Raw genomic sequence first — 16,753 nt, forward strand, 5'->3', positions numbered from 1 at the left:
GCGCCAAGAGAAATCCTCGAGTTACAACGGCTAAGTAGGCGAACCAAAGCCCTTCCTCACCCAGACCTAGACAGGAGGCAAGCACGGGACTGGCGCCGCCTGCAAACAAACACTTTCCCACATTTATAGAGGCTACACAAAATGTACCCAGACAAATACAGCAACACATGCCCGTGGTGCGAAGGAACACCGACATTGGAACACATAACATTCCAGTGCGCGTCACGTCCGGCGGCTGCCACCTCGCCGCTGCTAGACAACACTCTACATAACTGGTCGTGGGAGGCGCGACTCGCGGAAGTGGAATTGGGAAGCCAACTGGCGACTCTTGACCAGGCCCGGCGAGCCGCTGTAACCAGTGGGGCCCTGGAGGAGGGGCTCCACCCACCATAACCAAACAGTCTCTGTTACAATAAACGTTTACTCTCTCTCTCTCTCTCTCAAGACATGGTCTCCATGATGGTCCACACTGCCAGCGCCCTCGCAGCGGACGAGACATCCATCGCCTTGGCCATAACCTCCAGTCTCACCAACGAGTAAGGCACAATTATTACTGACCCCCAGGCAGCTTGCGGTAGCTACGCGAGAGGTACAATATCTTCAATCGCCCACCGAGTCCTCAAACACGCCTGACAGGCGTGTTTGAGGACTCGGTGGGCGATTGTCTTTCTGTCGGTGGGCTCGGTGGGCGGTGGGTGTCTGTCAGACAGACAGACAGACAGACAGACAGACAGACAGACAGACAGACAGACAGACAGACAGACAGACAGACAGACAGACAGACAGACAGACAGACGGACGGACGGACGGACGGACGGACGGACGGACGGACGGACGGACGGACAGACGGACAGAGGAACAGACAGACGGACGGACGGACGGACGGACGGACGGACGGACGGACGGACGGACGGACAGACAGACAGACAGACGGACAGACGGACAGACAGACAGACAGAAACACAGACGGACAGACAGACAGACCAGACAGACAGACGGACGGACGGACGGACGGACAGACGGACAGAGGAACAGACAGACAGACGGACGGACGGACGGACGGACGGACGGACGGACGGACGGACGGACGGACAGACAGACGGACGGACGGACAGACAGACAGACAGACAGACAGACAGACGGACAGACGGACAGACAGACAGACAGAAACACAGACGGACAGACAGACAGACCAGACAGACAGACGGACGGACGGACGGACGGACGGACGGACGGACGGACGGACGGACAGACAGACAGACAGACAGACAGACGGACAGACGGACAGACAGACGGACAGACGGACAGACAGACAGACAGACGGACAGACAGACAGACGGACAGACAGACAGACAGACGGACAGACAGACGGACAGACGGACAGACAGACAGACAGACAGACAGACAGACAGACAGACAGACAGACAGACAGACAGACAGACAGACAGACAGACAGACAGACAGACAGACAGACAGACAGACAGACAGACGGACGGACGGACAGACGGACGGACAGACGGTAGCCAAACAACGTCATTCGCCTTAAAGCAATGAATAATCATAATGCGAAAAGTACCCATTTGAAACTCCACAACTTCATCAACTGATTTTGTTCATTTTTTTATTTATGAAATAGCTGTCATTTCTTCCCTAACACATTAGGGGATGCACTGTGGGACACCTAAGCAAAAACGCCACACACAGTGGAAGCAACATTAGGCTCATTTTCAGTTTTGTGTAAACATCGCAATTTATTCTTCGCCTGATGGTAAGCTCTTTTGTGCTGTTTTAAGAGGGCCTTACCGCAACTCAGAGGGTTGACAAGGTACACAAACCCGTCAAAGCGACACATTTTGCTACTGAAAGTGCCCGCTCTGGTAGCTTAGTGGATACGGTATTACAGTGCAGAGCGCGACGTCGCTAGTTCAATCCAGGTTGCGACAGTCGCATTCCAATGGGCATGGAAAGCAAAAACGCTCAAGTATCTTGCATATGGCTGGATGTTCAGGAGCCCCATGTGGTCAAAATTATTCTGGTCTCCTCTATTACGGATATTTTTTTTTATTACGGTGACGCGCGGACATGACGCCTGACCGAGGTTGTCGAATACATACGGATAGCACCGCAGGCAACATGGACAGACAAACACTATATGATGAAACACATGCTACCTTCATAGATATTCGACTGGTGTGCACGCATGGCTGCGCACTGAATTAATAAAATTTGTTGCACCGCTTCAGTCCAATAAATGCTGACATTGCAACGAAGAGATCTCACCGATGGCACATGTGTGTCTAAGAAAAGATTAGGTCTAAAAGATTGCAGCTTCTCTGAGTGAAAATTCTATAATTGGCTTTTTTGTTGGACTCACTATCAAAAACAAAAATTTTGCAGTTGATAATAGACGGATAGCCCACAGGGTAGTGAGCTAACCAACACACGCTGCATATACCGGTAAGTGACAGTATGTAGTGAAGTTTAATATGCATGAGCACACAGAAAAAAAAAACTATATACATAAGAAAGCCAGAATCCGAATGCAATTATCTATTGTATTGTGAATGCAGTCTTAACTGCGATCGGAATTCCTCCGTATTCAGTATCCTTTACTAAATTGCTCACCAATATGCTTTATGTACTGGATACGTTACCGTACTCGCCGCCTAAACATAGAGGGCTGGTCTGGTAACCTCTCCGCTATGCTACTTTCTCAAGGAAATTGAATCTATGGATCACATTTTTATTATTCTACTGCGGTTTCGTATAACAAAGAAAAATATTGCTTTAATATTGGCTTTGTTAACTTAGAAACTCTTTATGGGCCGTCCTGCTGCTCTCCGTTCGGGCTTCAACACTAGGTTTCAGCCACAAAGATGCTTTTGACGCTGTGCGTGACGACATGCAAGATGCGTAGGGTTAACACTTTGATCTCAGCTTTCCTTTCAATCCCCTTTCTAAGTCTAAATTCTTTGCAGCCTAAATGATTCATGAAATTACGCTCCATATATAAATATCGTTACCTATTCATCTTGATCGAATTCCGTGATAAGTAATCATCTCGTTCTAGATTTTCCACCTTTTCCAGTTACCTATTCGTTCCGATGAGTGTAAATTTTTTCAAAGGCTGCTATACGCCGGCCACTCCGCGCTGTGGGTACCTGTGATCTCTTGAGGGATCATCACCATAGGAAAAGAAAAAGAAGAAGGATTAGGTTGTCGTGGCAGAGCGTTCGGAAGCCCAGCGATATATATAAGAAGAATGGTTCAAAAGCATAGCCAACGCGCCGCCGGTGAAACGTCCGCCTTCGCGCCAGGAGGTGAAAGCCCTGCTTGGAACGCGGCGGCGCAAGACAACGTCTCCTTGACATCGCGTACTGTCGTCGCGACGATCGGGGACGACGTGAGCAGATTCAGTGGTGGATCGTGAATGACATTCGCTGCATGCTTATTGAACACTTGATGTACTATAGAAGCATAATCAGAAAAGAATAGAATCGAAGGAACGCATTCTTGTTTCTGTAAATAATGTAACCTGACAACTTGGAGATAATTATTTGAGCACGAATTTCTCAAAAGTTGGCACATTCTAAAATTTCGTGAAAGCTAGCTCTCTGTTAAGAAAATTCTCAGGGTCTCTTATGTTATCCTTAAGACAACGTGAAGGCGAAAGCCCAAGTACCTATGCAATAAAGATGGACACGTCGCGTACACATCCCCCTTAGTTCGCTTAGTATAGATATCCCCCTTAATTCACCTGCTTTTCCTCTTAATTCGCTGAGCCATCCGTCTAAATTCTAAAGGTCGAAAGGTCGACTGTCACACTGGTCGTGAGTTCAAATGCCTTAACTCTATCTTAATTGTGTCTGAATTGACGTCGCCTTCATTACCAACAAAGGTCTTCGCTTCGATTCCCACAAATGGTTGTGGTTTGACTCCCACAGAAGGTTGAGTGCTTGTAGCCTTAACAACAAAGTTTGTGGGTTCGACTCCCACCAAAGGTCGAGGATTCGTAGCCTTTTTGTACCTTTCCTCTGAACGACGCGTTCTCGCTCATGGCCAACCGACTAATGGGAGATATAAGGCTTTCGCCTTCATAATATAGCCGCGCTGTGGAGGCTGCAGTCCTTCGTTGAACGGGGAAGTAATGTAGCTTCGGCGCAGGTTGCCTCACACGATCACGTCCGAATCCCAGAAGTGCGTGTTACGGGGCACGCTGCAGCTGGGCATCGACATGCTGCGGGAACTCCGTCACACCTCTCCAGCGAGCGCCCTCGAAGAGCTGCTCGTCGGATCCCGAGGAAGCACCGCCTTACAAATCTCCGCAGCACTTCATATTCCCATGGAATCCAGGGTACGTTGGCCGCGTGAGCCAATTGCCGTTGCGTAGGAAATAATGTTAAGGAAAACTTCCAGATTACACGTAATATAGGAAGCGAGGTAAGGGAAGCTTTTTCATTAGCCGACAAGACAAAACAGCCCATTATCTTAAGGAGCACACAGCACTTTTCCGCCACGGGTACCTCTCCTAATCTACGTGGTATGGAAATCAGCCGTGAAGGCGCACGTTGCAGAGCGAAGTATTCGGGAATGATATCCTTCAGCGGTAACTTCCGGCGACACTGTCATATTTTCGAGATTACTTGCGTCTATTCACCGGCGCGTAGAAGTAGGCGGCCGAAACTGCGAGCGCCTGCCTGACTGCTGCTGGCGCGTGCTTTCTGGTGCTACCATAAAAAAAGCAGTTCTGCCAGAAAGGCGAAGCACCGATTGCAATAGCAAATTAGTAGTTAGCTGTGCGAAGTAACGACAGTAGTATTGTCGGGCGTATAAACTTGCAAATATTTGCTTACTAACTAAATTAGCAATGACAGAATGTGTAAGCGTGACTCAACGAGGACGTAGAAAGAAACAGGCACACGGAGACAGCGCTGTCCTTGTGTGTCTGCTTCTGTCTACGTCCTTGTTCAGTCGCACTTACACATTCTATCAGGGATTGAAACTAACTCGCCCACCAACGTGTCTTAACTAAATTAACCAGCATGGTGTCAGGCGCGCACAGGTAAAAATGAACACACATCGCTCGATGACAGCGGAGACTGTGAAAACGCTCGAGTTAGTAATCGCGGCAGCAGCCGCGGGCCAATTGACCTCCGTGTATCTGTCGCTTCAAAGCGTACGAAACGTCGAAAGCACAGCGCATACGAAGCCACCGGCACTACGCACATTATGCAAACAACGCGAATTGCTTTGAAGATGAGTTCCGCACGGGCGCGCACTTTAGCCACGTAGTAGGCCGCTTTCAAAACAAACGGGCGCCGGCAACGTGTTCCTACGGCGTTCCCCAAAGGCGTTACTACGGAGTCCGCGATTTGTGTGACGGATGCCAAAGTAGAGGCTGCGGTTGTCTCCACTTTGTACGGATCAGCGGGCGACGACTGCGAAGCACCGTAGCAGCCGCCGGAGGAGAACGCTCCTCCTCCCTCGCCTCACCTCCCTGCCTGGCGCCCCACACGAAAGGGCACGCATGCGGGCCGCGTTCCTTGCGCGCGCACGCGAGTTTGAGCCACCTTCGACGGCTAACCCTCACACTCAAACGGAACGTCACGGCGACGGCGACAACAGAAATGCGCCAGAAGTGTGCATATAATTACGTTCGCAATAAACCATACAGAGCGCGATCCGGCATGGAGATGCATGGCGAGTCCATGCCGCGTTTTAGAGCGCAGCTCTTTGGCGTCCGTTCCTGGGTTTCGCGTCGTCGTCGTCGTCGTCGTCGTCGGCGTTGTCGTCGTCGGCGTCGGCCTCGTAACCAGCTCGCCGACGAATCTGCTGCTCCGCCGCCGCGCATGCGCGCTGTCGGCTCTCCGGGCGAGGGAGGATGATGGAAGGGAGGAGGAGAGACTGTGGAGGAGGGCTGGCTACACAAATGGCTCTTTGGCGTCCGTTCCTGGGTTTCGCGTCGTAGCTCGCCGACGAATCTGCTCCGCCGCCGCGCATGCGCGCTGTCGGCTCTCCGGGCGAGGGAGGATGATGGAAGGGAGGAGGAGAGACTGTGGAGGAGGGCTGGCTACACAAATGGCTCTTTGGCGTCCGTTCCTGGGTTTCGCGTCGTCGTCGGCGTTATCGTCGGCCTCATAACCAGCTCCGCCGCCCTTTCATCCCCCCAGCGCTAGCAGCGACCGACTGATACCGCTTTCGTGAGTCCGCTACCGCACTCACGAAAGACGTCGTGCACTTCCTGCAACTCGCATTAACCGTCCATCGATCCACACCGATGTTAGTAGTGGGGGACTTTAATGTTGACATAAAGACAAACAGCAATTTCCTAACACTTATGCGGGAGAACATCCCGTTCCTCTCGCTCGTAACGCGTCCCACGGCTGTGACAACCTCGCGAGGCACTTGTATAGATCTCGTCTTTGAGAATCAAGCATTGGTGTACCAAGTCAAACATATATCAGTCTATTTCTCCGACCACAAAGCTTCCTTCATGACTGTCAAGAACTGTTAGTGGAGTCTTTGTTAAAGGAATACGCGTGAAAAATAAAAAAAAATTCTGTGATAGCGCATACATGTGTTGCTCGATTTCTTTGCCTCAATCTATCGAAAAGGTGAAACAGCTTATTTGCTGCGCTCAAATTTCGCATTAGGAAGTAACGTAATCGTCGGTAATTTTTTGTTTCCTTCATTCGGATGCTCTCGCTTCCGCGACTGTGCGCGTGTATGGTGCGAGTCGTGTTTTGTCCGTAAAAACGTGCGGTGCTGTAAGAAAGATAGCCAATAGACAATACATATTTACTGAGCAGTCTATTATATTTGACGGATCCTTATTCGAGGTAGCGATGTGCCATATTGGCTTGTCCGACCCTTTCAACCAGCTACAGTTGATCTTGAGGTAAGGAGCTGGACAGACGTTTTTCCCAATGCTCACGGGAAGGGGTTGGTATGTCAGGGTTGTTGACCAACGCCTAAGTGGTGTGTCCGAAAGTGCCAGTCTGACTGTACAATTTACATTGGACGTTGACAATGGCATTGTTTCTTTACTGCCGCCTGGTTGAGGGGGCTGCGGGCCCCTGTCAAGCAGCCGTTTGTTTTGTGCAGCTTTTACCTGTAGCCTGCTCCATCATTTTTTGGTGGGAAATAAACTTTATTTTTATTATTATTATTATTATTATTATTATTATTATTATTATTATTAATTGTGTCGGAAATAGTAGGCTCAGCTTCATCGAACGGGGAGATGTGCAGTGTGTATCGGTGAGGTTTGTTTCTTTTATAAAAATATATTACGTAGCTGAGTTGAAGTCTCAGCGCACTGAATGAGAATGAGACTGTTAAAAAAAGCGCCGACATTGTCGAGAAAAAGAAAACCAGTTTTGAGACAAAGAAATTAACAAAGAAAAAGCAGTGTGGTCCATATCACTAAAACAGCTGTAGGTGTTAGCTCAATGAGAAATAATATAACAATGTCCGCAAGTATACCAAAAACTCACCGCAAATCCCCACACCATAAGACGCACTGCACGTGAAGGAGACACGGAATAAACGGGGAGGACGGCTCACCGAACGTATTGTCACGAAAAGACAATTGAAGATCTACCCGGCGTCGGCGAGACAGACAGTGGTTCAAGATGGCGTACAGAAAACTCAAGCCGGCGTCCTCAGCCTCTGCTTCTTCTCCTTCAGCGCCCACCTCTTGCCGAGCGCGCGTTCCAGTTACTTTCTCAACGCTGGCGCGTGACACCTAGCGACATTATCCCCCCGCCAAAAGAAAAGCATCGACCCGATGCTTACTCAACTACGATGCTTACAAAAAGAAACTGGAAGTCTCGAAATCGTATGAGATCGGGTTGGCGCCGCCTTACTGCGCGAAATACGGTTTTAGGCGAAAACATGTACTATCTCTGAGTGGTGCTGTCGACACTGAGGCGAAGCGGCACCGTCGGAATGACCTCATAGTTCGCTTCACTAACGCGGCGTATCACTTTGTAGGGTCCAAAGTATCTACTAAGCAGCTTCTCAGCCAACCCCTGGCGACGGATTGCAGTACACACCCAGACTTGGTCACCTGGCTGGTACTCGACTTGCCGATGTCGAAGGTTGTAGCGTCGTGCGTCCGTACTCTGCTACATCGTGATGTGTATGCGCGCGAGTTGACGAGCTTCCTCTGCGTGTTGAGTAAGTTGCTCGGCGTCGGAAGTAAGTGACGCGTCGGTGTCATGAGGGAGCATTGCGTCTAGCATGGTCTGGACCTCGCGCCCGTTGACAAGACGGAACGGTGTGGATCGTGTTGTTTCCTGAATGGCGGTGTTGTACGCGAATGTAACGTACGGCAGGACTTCATCCCATGTTTCATGCTGGACGTCTACATCCATAGAGAGCATGTCAGCAATGGTTTTGTTTAGCCGTTCCGTCAGACCATTGGTCTGCGGATGATAGACAGTGGCCTTGCGGTGCTAAATGCAGCTCAGCTTGAATATGTCCTCTATCAGTTGGGCGGTAAAGGCGGTTCCTCTGTCGGCGATGACAAGTGATGGGGCACCATGTCTTAGGACTATCTGATCGATAAAGAACTGCGGTGACACGTTCTACAGCTTTCGTCTCGACGTAGCGTGTTAGATTGTCTGTGGCGACTATAATCCACTTGTTTCAGCTGGCTAACAAGGGAAAGGGTCCCAGAAGATCCATGCCGATTCGATCAAACGACGCGCTAGGTGGTGCGATGGGTTGGAGTAACCGCCCGGGCTTCAAAGACGGTGATTTCCTGCGTTGACACTCACGACAGCTTTGCGCGTAACGCTTCACCGTGGTGGAAAGTCTGGCGTACTCTTGCAAGAGTACGTGAAAATCCCAAGTGTCCAGACGTGGGCTCATCATGGCAGGCTAGGAGAATGTTATCACGAAGGGTGGCGGGTACGACCAATATAAACTCTTTGTCACTGGCACTCGAGTTTTTCTTGTAGAGGACACCCTTTCGGAGGCAGAATGTCAAGAGACTGCGAGAAATGTGTCGTGGGATTGTAACACTCTTGCTTTCTAGGTGATCGATGAGAGGGCGTATTTCGGCGTCCTCGCGCTGCCGTGTGATCAGGTCAGATGCGGTAAGGGCCCCAAGGAATGTGCGTCTTCGTCCATGTACTTATCGCAAGTTTTGACGGGAGCGCGTGACAACGTGTCCGCATCTTCATTATGCAAAAAAGAAGTGAGGCGTGCAGACAGGACACAAGAGTATAGAAGTGGACATTACAAACGCCGACTATCAACTTTTTTGTATAATGAATCCTTACCAACTAGCTCAGATTTCTGTCGTTCTACGCATCTTCGTGTTTGCGTCCCGATTTGCAGACGATGGTAACATCGAACTCCTGCAGACGGAGACTCCATCGAGCAAGTCGCCCGGACGGGTCTCATAAGTTGGCTAACCAACACAAGGAATGGTGGTCTGTCACCACCTTGAAAAGGCGACCGTAGAGATCAGGCCGAAATTTTATGATGGCTCACACAACCGCTAGACACTCTTTCTCGGAAGTGGAGTAGTTGATTTCGGCGCGTGAAAGGGTGCGAATGGCGTAAGCGATCACTCGATCGACGCCTTCCTGGTGTTGAACGAGAACAGCGCCAAGACCAATGTTGCTGGCGTCGGTATGCCCCTCGGTGTCAGCGTCCTCGTCAATGTGAGCGAGAACGGGTGATTTCTGCAGGCGCTGCTGTAACTCGGTGAAAGCTGCGTCCTGCTGATCCGTCCAAACGAAGGGTGTGTTTTCTCGCGTGAAGCGTATGAGTAGTTCGTCGATCCGGGAGAAATTGGCGATGAAGCGACGATAGTAGGCACACAGACCGAGAAAGTGGCGTACTGCTTTCTTGCCACGAGGAGCCGGAAAAGCAGCAACAGCAGATGTTTTGTCTGGGTCAGGCTGGACACCATCAGCGTTCACGACATGCCCGAGAAACTTCAACTCTTCCTAACCGTAGTGACGCTTTTCTGGGTTTAGAGTGAGATTAGCGGAGCAGAGCGCCTCAAGTACCGTCTCTAAACGCTTCAGATGTTCTTCGAATGTCGCCGCAAACACGACGACGTCATCTAAGTATGCTAAAAAACTGTGCCAATTCAGGTCCATCATTCTCTGGTATGTTGCCGGTGCAGAACACAGGCCAATGGAAGTACTTTAAATTCGCACAGTCCATCCGGGGTAAGAAAGGCCGTTTTTTCTCGATCTTGTTCGTCAACTTTGATTTGCCGATATGCACTCTTCAAATCTATGAATGAAAAATAACTGGTTTGCCGCAGCCGATATAACGAATCATCGATCCGCGGAAGCGGATAAACGTATTTTTTTGTGACGTTATTCAACTTTCCATTGTCAACACAGAAACGAAGCATTCCGTCTTTCTTTTTGACAAGCACCACCGGCGACTACCAGGGGCTTTGGGATGGTTGTATGAAGTTATCTTCAAGCATTGCTTTCACTTGTGCATTAATCACGTTGCGCTCTTTCGCCGATACGCGATAAGGCAGTTGTCGTGAGGGACGACAATCGTCATACGTGATTATTCGGTGTCTCGTTATGGGCGTCTGGCGTACCTAAGAAGTAAATGCGAAGCACTCCTTGAACTGAAGTAGCAACTCGCGCAGCGCTTTTTGCTTTTTCTCCGAAAGGTCTAAATTGATGTCGATATTGCTGAGTGTCTGAGCTGCGTTGTCCTTTGTCATAGACACAAAGCATTCAGCAACGTCTGCTATGGGCTCAGTAAAAGCGATAGTGCTACGACGAAACAGCTGCCGATGTTCCTGGCTCAAGTTCGTCACGAGGAGCGCAGAATGTCCACCTCGGAGCAGAATGAGCCTGCGGGCTGCACATACACCATGAGTCAGCATAAGGCAGGAATTGCCCTCTGCAACAGCTTCGCCGTCACGCAGATTGTCGCATACGACCGCTACCAGCACACTTGCGCGTGGTGGTAAAGTTACACTGTCGACGTAAAGCCGAAGCAGGTCGTCGCATACGACCGCTACTAGCACACTTGCGCGTGGTGGTAAAATTACACTGTCGGCGTAAAGCCGAAGCGCGTTACGTCGGTAATTGTCGCGACTGTTCGCTGCTCTCTCGGTCGAAAAAGTCACTGTGCGCTCCAGGAGGTCTATAATGGCACCATACTCTCGCAGAAAGTCGACGACCAAGATGAGGTCCCGAGAACAATCGCGGAGTATAAGTCAGCTGGCTGGAAACGTACACCCACGAATTTGTACTCTGACCGTGCACTTGCCCAACGCTGTGACGATATGCCCGCCAGCAGTACGAATTTAAGTTCCAGACCAAGGCGTGATAACTTTTCTAAGTTCCGTCGCTAGTTTTCCACACACGAACGAGTAGTCGTCACCCGTGTCCAATAACGCACTAACGTGGCGGCCGTCGAGCAGAACAGGTATGTCTAGCGAGAGTACGTCGCTGAGTTCGGCTGCTGTCGTCGTTGAATCCTGCTGAATAGACCGTGCTTGCGTCGATGGAAGGTCTTCGGAAGGGCGATTATCAGCGGCCTCGCCCCCGAAGGTCGCTGTTAGTTTTCCCGGCGAGGGCTTGGCGATCGTCCCTGCGCTGCCATTGGAAGGCTTCTAGGAGCTGGGGAAGATCACCTGGGGGACGGCGAGCGCGACTGCCGCCACGGGAACAGTGGCATACCCTGCTGGTTCAGGTACTCTTCAATCGCCCTAGGCCTTTCGCCATATCTGGCCCTTGGTGAATCCGCGGCAAAACCTTGCAGTCCGAGGCGGCGAAATGGGTACTCGCAGTATACGTGACCGGCTTCTCCACAGTGATAGCACATAGGCCTTCTGTCCGGGGTACGCCGGTCGTCAGATTTCCTCTCGAGCGGGTGCCGATCCTCCATACGTTGGATAGTTTGCACTGATGGGAGCGGCGGGACGTATGACGCGGCGTAAGACGTGGCTTGGATGAAACGGGCCGGAGCGCGAACAGGGGCTCGCCCCAAAACTTCCGCATACGACGACCACTGCAACTATGCTGTCACAGGCGGCGCATTGCTGCTTGCGACGGGACCTTGGATCGCTTCCTGCATTTCACCTCTCACGAGGGCAGAAATGGAACCAAGCGCGGGCTGAAGCGGGCAGATGAGCCGTTGAAGCTCCTCACGAACCACAGAGCGGATAAGGTCTCGGAGAACGTCCATGTTTCCAAAGGCATCCGCGTCCGTCAGTGAAGCTGCATTGGCGTGCCTGTCGTACGTAGCTGAGCGCTGGTTCGAAGGTGAAGTAGCGTTCATTTGCCTTTCATAGAATGCTGAGCGATGGTGCAGCATCTTTTCCACCGTGGTGGCTTCGGTTAAGAATTCACCCACGGCCTTCGGCGCGCTTCGAACCAGGCCAGCAAATAGCTGTTCTTTAAGTCCCCGCATTAGATGGCGCAGCTTCTTTTCCTCTGATATAGTACGGTCCACCAGACGGAAGAGGCGCGTTATATCCTCTACGGACGACGTCACGCTCTCATTCCGCAGATGAATGCGGGATTGAAGCGTCCGTTCGGCTCCTTCGCGGCGATCAGCATTGGTGTATGTCGCTGGCACGGATCGCAAGGCACGGCGGAACTCGAGCCACGATTTGAGGAGCCCTTCTCGGTTCTAGTACCAAGTGCGAGCACCGTCCTCCGAGCTGAAGTAGACATTTCTCAACTTAGCCGCGTCGCTCCATTCGTTTATCTCAGCACCGCACTCAAACTGGGTTACCCAGTCTTTTACATCCTCTAAAATATCCCCGTGGAACACTTACGGCGCTCCGAGATTCTGGAGCAAGTACTGAATTGCCATTGTGGCCGTATTTTGCATAATGGTCGATAGAGACGTCGATGTTCCTTCCAAATTGGTCCATGGGGGCGTCGATGTTGTTGCGGAGAGGTGATCAAGCTCCGGAGGTAATCCTCGGATTCTCCTGCTGGCCAGGTGAACAGCGGTGTCCACTAGTATACCCTTACAAAAAATGTTGTTGGAAATCCATTGGTTTTCCATCGATATTTCATGGTGCGTACAACAGAAAAACTGTGGAAGTTCCATGGATATCTTATGGAGGATTTGTTGCACAATCATGGAAAAGTGGCCACCGTGAATCCATGGGATTTCCATGGGATTTTCATGACGTTGTTTTTTCGTGGGATTTCCATGGGATTTCCATGGCGTTGTCTTTTTGTGGGATTTACATGGGATTTCCATGGCATTGTTTATCGTGGGATTTACATTGCATTTAGTTCTCAGTGTGATGACTTCGTGTTGTCAGGTAATGCTGATCAAGCACAACAGTACGAAACAAGGCATCTTACTCATTTTATTTCACGGGAGAGAAGGGAGGACAGACTGTTCTTCAAATATGGCACACTGACCCCTGGAAATTTTGTGCAGGTGTATCCTGAAAAAATAAAATAAACAATGTGCAGCTTTAGCAAACTAATCAGCAAAGGATGCTTACTTAAGCCAGAAGACTAAGCAATGAATGTCTGCTTGAAGCTTTCGGGTTTAATCCAGGTTGTTCTGTATAGGGAACTATAACAGTATAATGAGCCATGGTAAATGTGGCAAGAGCTTTGTCCCAGTTGTTAGACAAAGTATTTAACTAAATCAGCTTCTATGCAGCTTAAACTATAAACTACCTTTATGTGTGAATTATTGCCCTGAAAAAAACCTGAAATATTTGTGTTCTCCTTGGTTAAATATTTATTACAATTAGCATTAGCTGTTAAGCTATCTAATGGTCACTATGGCAATGCAAGGCTTGAAAATAACATGAAAACATTGCATCTGCAACCGAATACTTTCTGTCAAACTCTTTATTTATTAGTTTAGGAAAAAGCATGCAACATGTTTAAAGGGACACTAAAGGTTACTATTAAGTCAACGTGGACTGTTGAAATACCATCACAGAAACCTCGAAACGCTTGTTTCGTGCCAAGGAGAGACTTATTTTAAGAGAACATGCGTTCTGAAGCGTCCGCGTACCTCTAGCGCAGTTCAAATCGCCCGCCCTCCGATCGAGGAGTACTGACATCATGGTCTCATAGTGACGTTGCGCCATCGGTAAGTAGAACAGCGTCCGCAGACGGCGCTACGGCTTTTCTGCGCAAAACGCAAACGCGCGGCCAGAAACAGAGCCGACAGCAGTGCGAAAGCGGGAGTATGGTGGCTAGCAGAAGGAGAAACGAATTACGTCCCACGGCACACGGAGAGTCCGTTTTCGTTAAACTATAGGCTGCGGCGAGCTCGCAACGTGGTCGGCGTGGTCTGTGAGCCTTTTCACACTCGCAACAGGGCATAAAAAAGTGCGAATCGACGCAAAACTCGGCCTAGAAACGTGCTTCGCCACAGCCAAGCTGGCATGACCCAGATGTCGTTTCCCGCACCGCCACCAGGCGCCGCTACTATACCTCCAACTCCAGCGCAATACGCCCATAAGCTGGTGCTTCATTCTATGACGCAAACTTCAACGCTCGTCGCAATGGACCCTGACACCGACAGATTGGCTCGCGATGGTGGGCTCAACTTCAGCGATTTGAGCACCGACGAGCACGACCTGCTGCTGAGGGCTCGCACTGCCGGCGTCGTTGCGTACTACGACGGCGGCCTCGACACCGGCTCTCCGGAGCGGGAAAGCAACGAGGGCTTCCCACGACATCACATGGACGTGGCATTCTCGCTGCTTGTTCCAAATGAAAGTTTCGCGAGCCAGCAGAACCCTCACAGCACGACGCGATAACGAAAGTACTGAAACTCCAAAGCGTGCGCGGTGCAGAGTCGAGCGCGCAGAGTCGAGCGAAAACGAAACCTTTCGAACACCCATATTACTGAAGGGCAACGTCAAAATGTAATTTTTTCTTTGAATCGAATAGACGCAGACAAGTAGCATTTTTTTCCGTCTTATAATCGAATGAAATGATATTTTTAATACGAGTAGTTGAGTATTAGTAACACAAATTATGAGGAGTCCTTTTGTCATCGGGCTAGTACCGGAATGTCGCTGGGGGGTCTCAAATCGTGTCATGCATTTACCTCAATTTCTCGGTTACTAAAGCTCTGTTCGCGATTGAATTGACGCCTTAGACGTTCTAGAACATTGCTCTACCACTTTAACTTGAGTTTCTGGTAACCTTTAGTGTCCCTGTAAGGTAGGTGCAGCCTGCTGCTGACACATCACAGTAGTGCTGGTCAGACATGCTGTGAACAAACTAAATCACTTCCATTCTGAATGTGACTTTCACACGAATCTGATGGGGCTCTTCTCTGTGCAGTCACTAAGGTACTGCTAGAGTGAGCCTTGCATGCAACATGAGTCATGTATATTTGCCACTTTGTGATAGCAATAAGCACTATGTGAGGCCAAATTTAAGTAATGAAAAATTTTGCAGGCTTTTCTTAATAAAGAAAAAAAACGCTATGGAATAGGTAGCACATAGAAAACACAGCTGAACATGGTTTAAACTGTGCCATGAGATCCAGAAGCAGACCTAGGACTGTACGTGTGCTATCTGGCCAGCTAAGATCAATCGACAGCTCAACCAGTCATTTGCTTTATCAGGCCTCTAAAAATTGTGCAGCCGCAAGGGCAATAATACAAGTGAAGTATTTGTCATTCCACACAAATTACTAGGAACACTTACTATACTTCAGCTAGTTGCTAATGGCACAGTGGGTATAACCACAATAGGCTTTCTTGCTATGGCAACTTACACGCATGTTTTTAGTTTCTTTAAACAAAATCACTGTAATCCAATAGTGTACGCACCTATCACAGCCTCCACACGTACGGGATCAAGGGCCTCCTTCTGTCGGGTCTCGCCCCGAACGCAGCTTTTCTCTCCGAAGAGGGACTTGCCCCGCAACTCCTCCTCGGAGAAAACGTGGCGCAACAGTGCCCTGGCAAATTTGCCAGGGCCACTGTCACAGGCTCGGCACAATTGGTTTATGATCGACTCGTCGACCAGTGTGCCACTGCCAATGTCCACCTGGACACAGAAAATTAAGAGACACTTTAGAAGCTCACCCTTGGGCATAAAGGTGAATAATGTATCGCCAAATATACTAGCCATAAATGACAGCAGAAGAAAAACAAGTGTCTGGCAGCATCGTCACATGGTTTGCATTGTAGAGGCATGTCTTTGACAGTTACTTGCAGAGACTGACACTGCAGTGCAGGTGCGAGTAAGAAAGAAAAGAAAGACAAATATAAATTGTTCACAAGTGGGCTTCGTAATTGACGGCTCGTTGCCCACAGATACACAGGCAGCTGTCAGCAGGTGCGACATCAACATGATCTTTGTTAACGACTACTAAATGGCGTATAGTTTCAGCAACCTTCCTGCAACGGCTTGCCACCGGCCATCATGCCAGCCAGGCATCAGCTTTAGTCATAGTGACAAATTGCAAATGATCAACTGCACATCGTTAAGTGATCCAGACAGACCTCTTTCACCATCTCAAGTGATTCCAGGGGCCAGCGATTTGGGAAACACTGATTTAACCTTGCATTGCTCAAGGCATCACTTCAAATGCACTATACTGCCAAAAAAGAAAAAAAAGGAACAACTGGCAGCAAATAAGCGTACCTTTGTGCAAGCAATTACCGGTTCCTCCGGCTTGTTTTCTGCTTTTTGCATCATCCTTTATAGACGTTTGACCATCTTGCCAGCTTCTGCATAATGAGCAAGCAATACAACCAGTGAACAAAAGTGTATGTGTATTTCAACCATTTCAGTGA

The 16,753-nt window shown here is 49.6% G+C and overlaps 1 protein-coding gene across 2 annotated transcripts in view; it reads left to right on the plus strand.

The window, feature by feature from the left end:
• The first annotated feature begins 449 nt into the window (after positions 1-449).
• The window catches only part of LOC135916423 (ipis-1-like), a 59,914-nt gene continuing 43,610 nt past the window's right edge, over positions 450-16,753 (plus strand). Inside the window, exons 1-2 of one of the 2 annotated variants that reach the window (XM_070528868.1) lie at positions 450-536; positions 4,165-4,354. In XM_070528868.1, the coding sequence (XP_070384969.1) occupies positions 457-536; positions 4,165-4,354 (270 nt within the window). In that variant the 5' untranslated portion in view covers positions 450-456. Of the gene's footprint in view, positions 537-3,183; positions 3,404-4,164; positions 4,355-16,753 lie in introns of those variants that run through there. The other variant, XM_065449779.1, reaches the window with a different exon arrangement.

Source organism: Dermacentor albipictus, unplaced genomic scaffold (genome assembly GCF_038994185.2).
Source record: "Dermacentor albipictus isolate Rhodes 1998 colony unplaced genomic scaffold, USDA_Dalb.pri_finalv2 scaffold_15, whole genome shotgun sequence".
Taxonomy (NCBI): Eukaryota; Metazoa; Arthropoda; class Arachnida; order Ixodida; family Ixodidae; genus Dermacentor; species Dermacentor albipictus.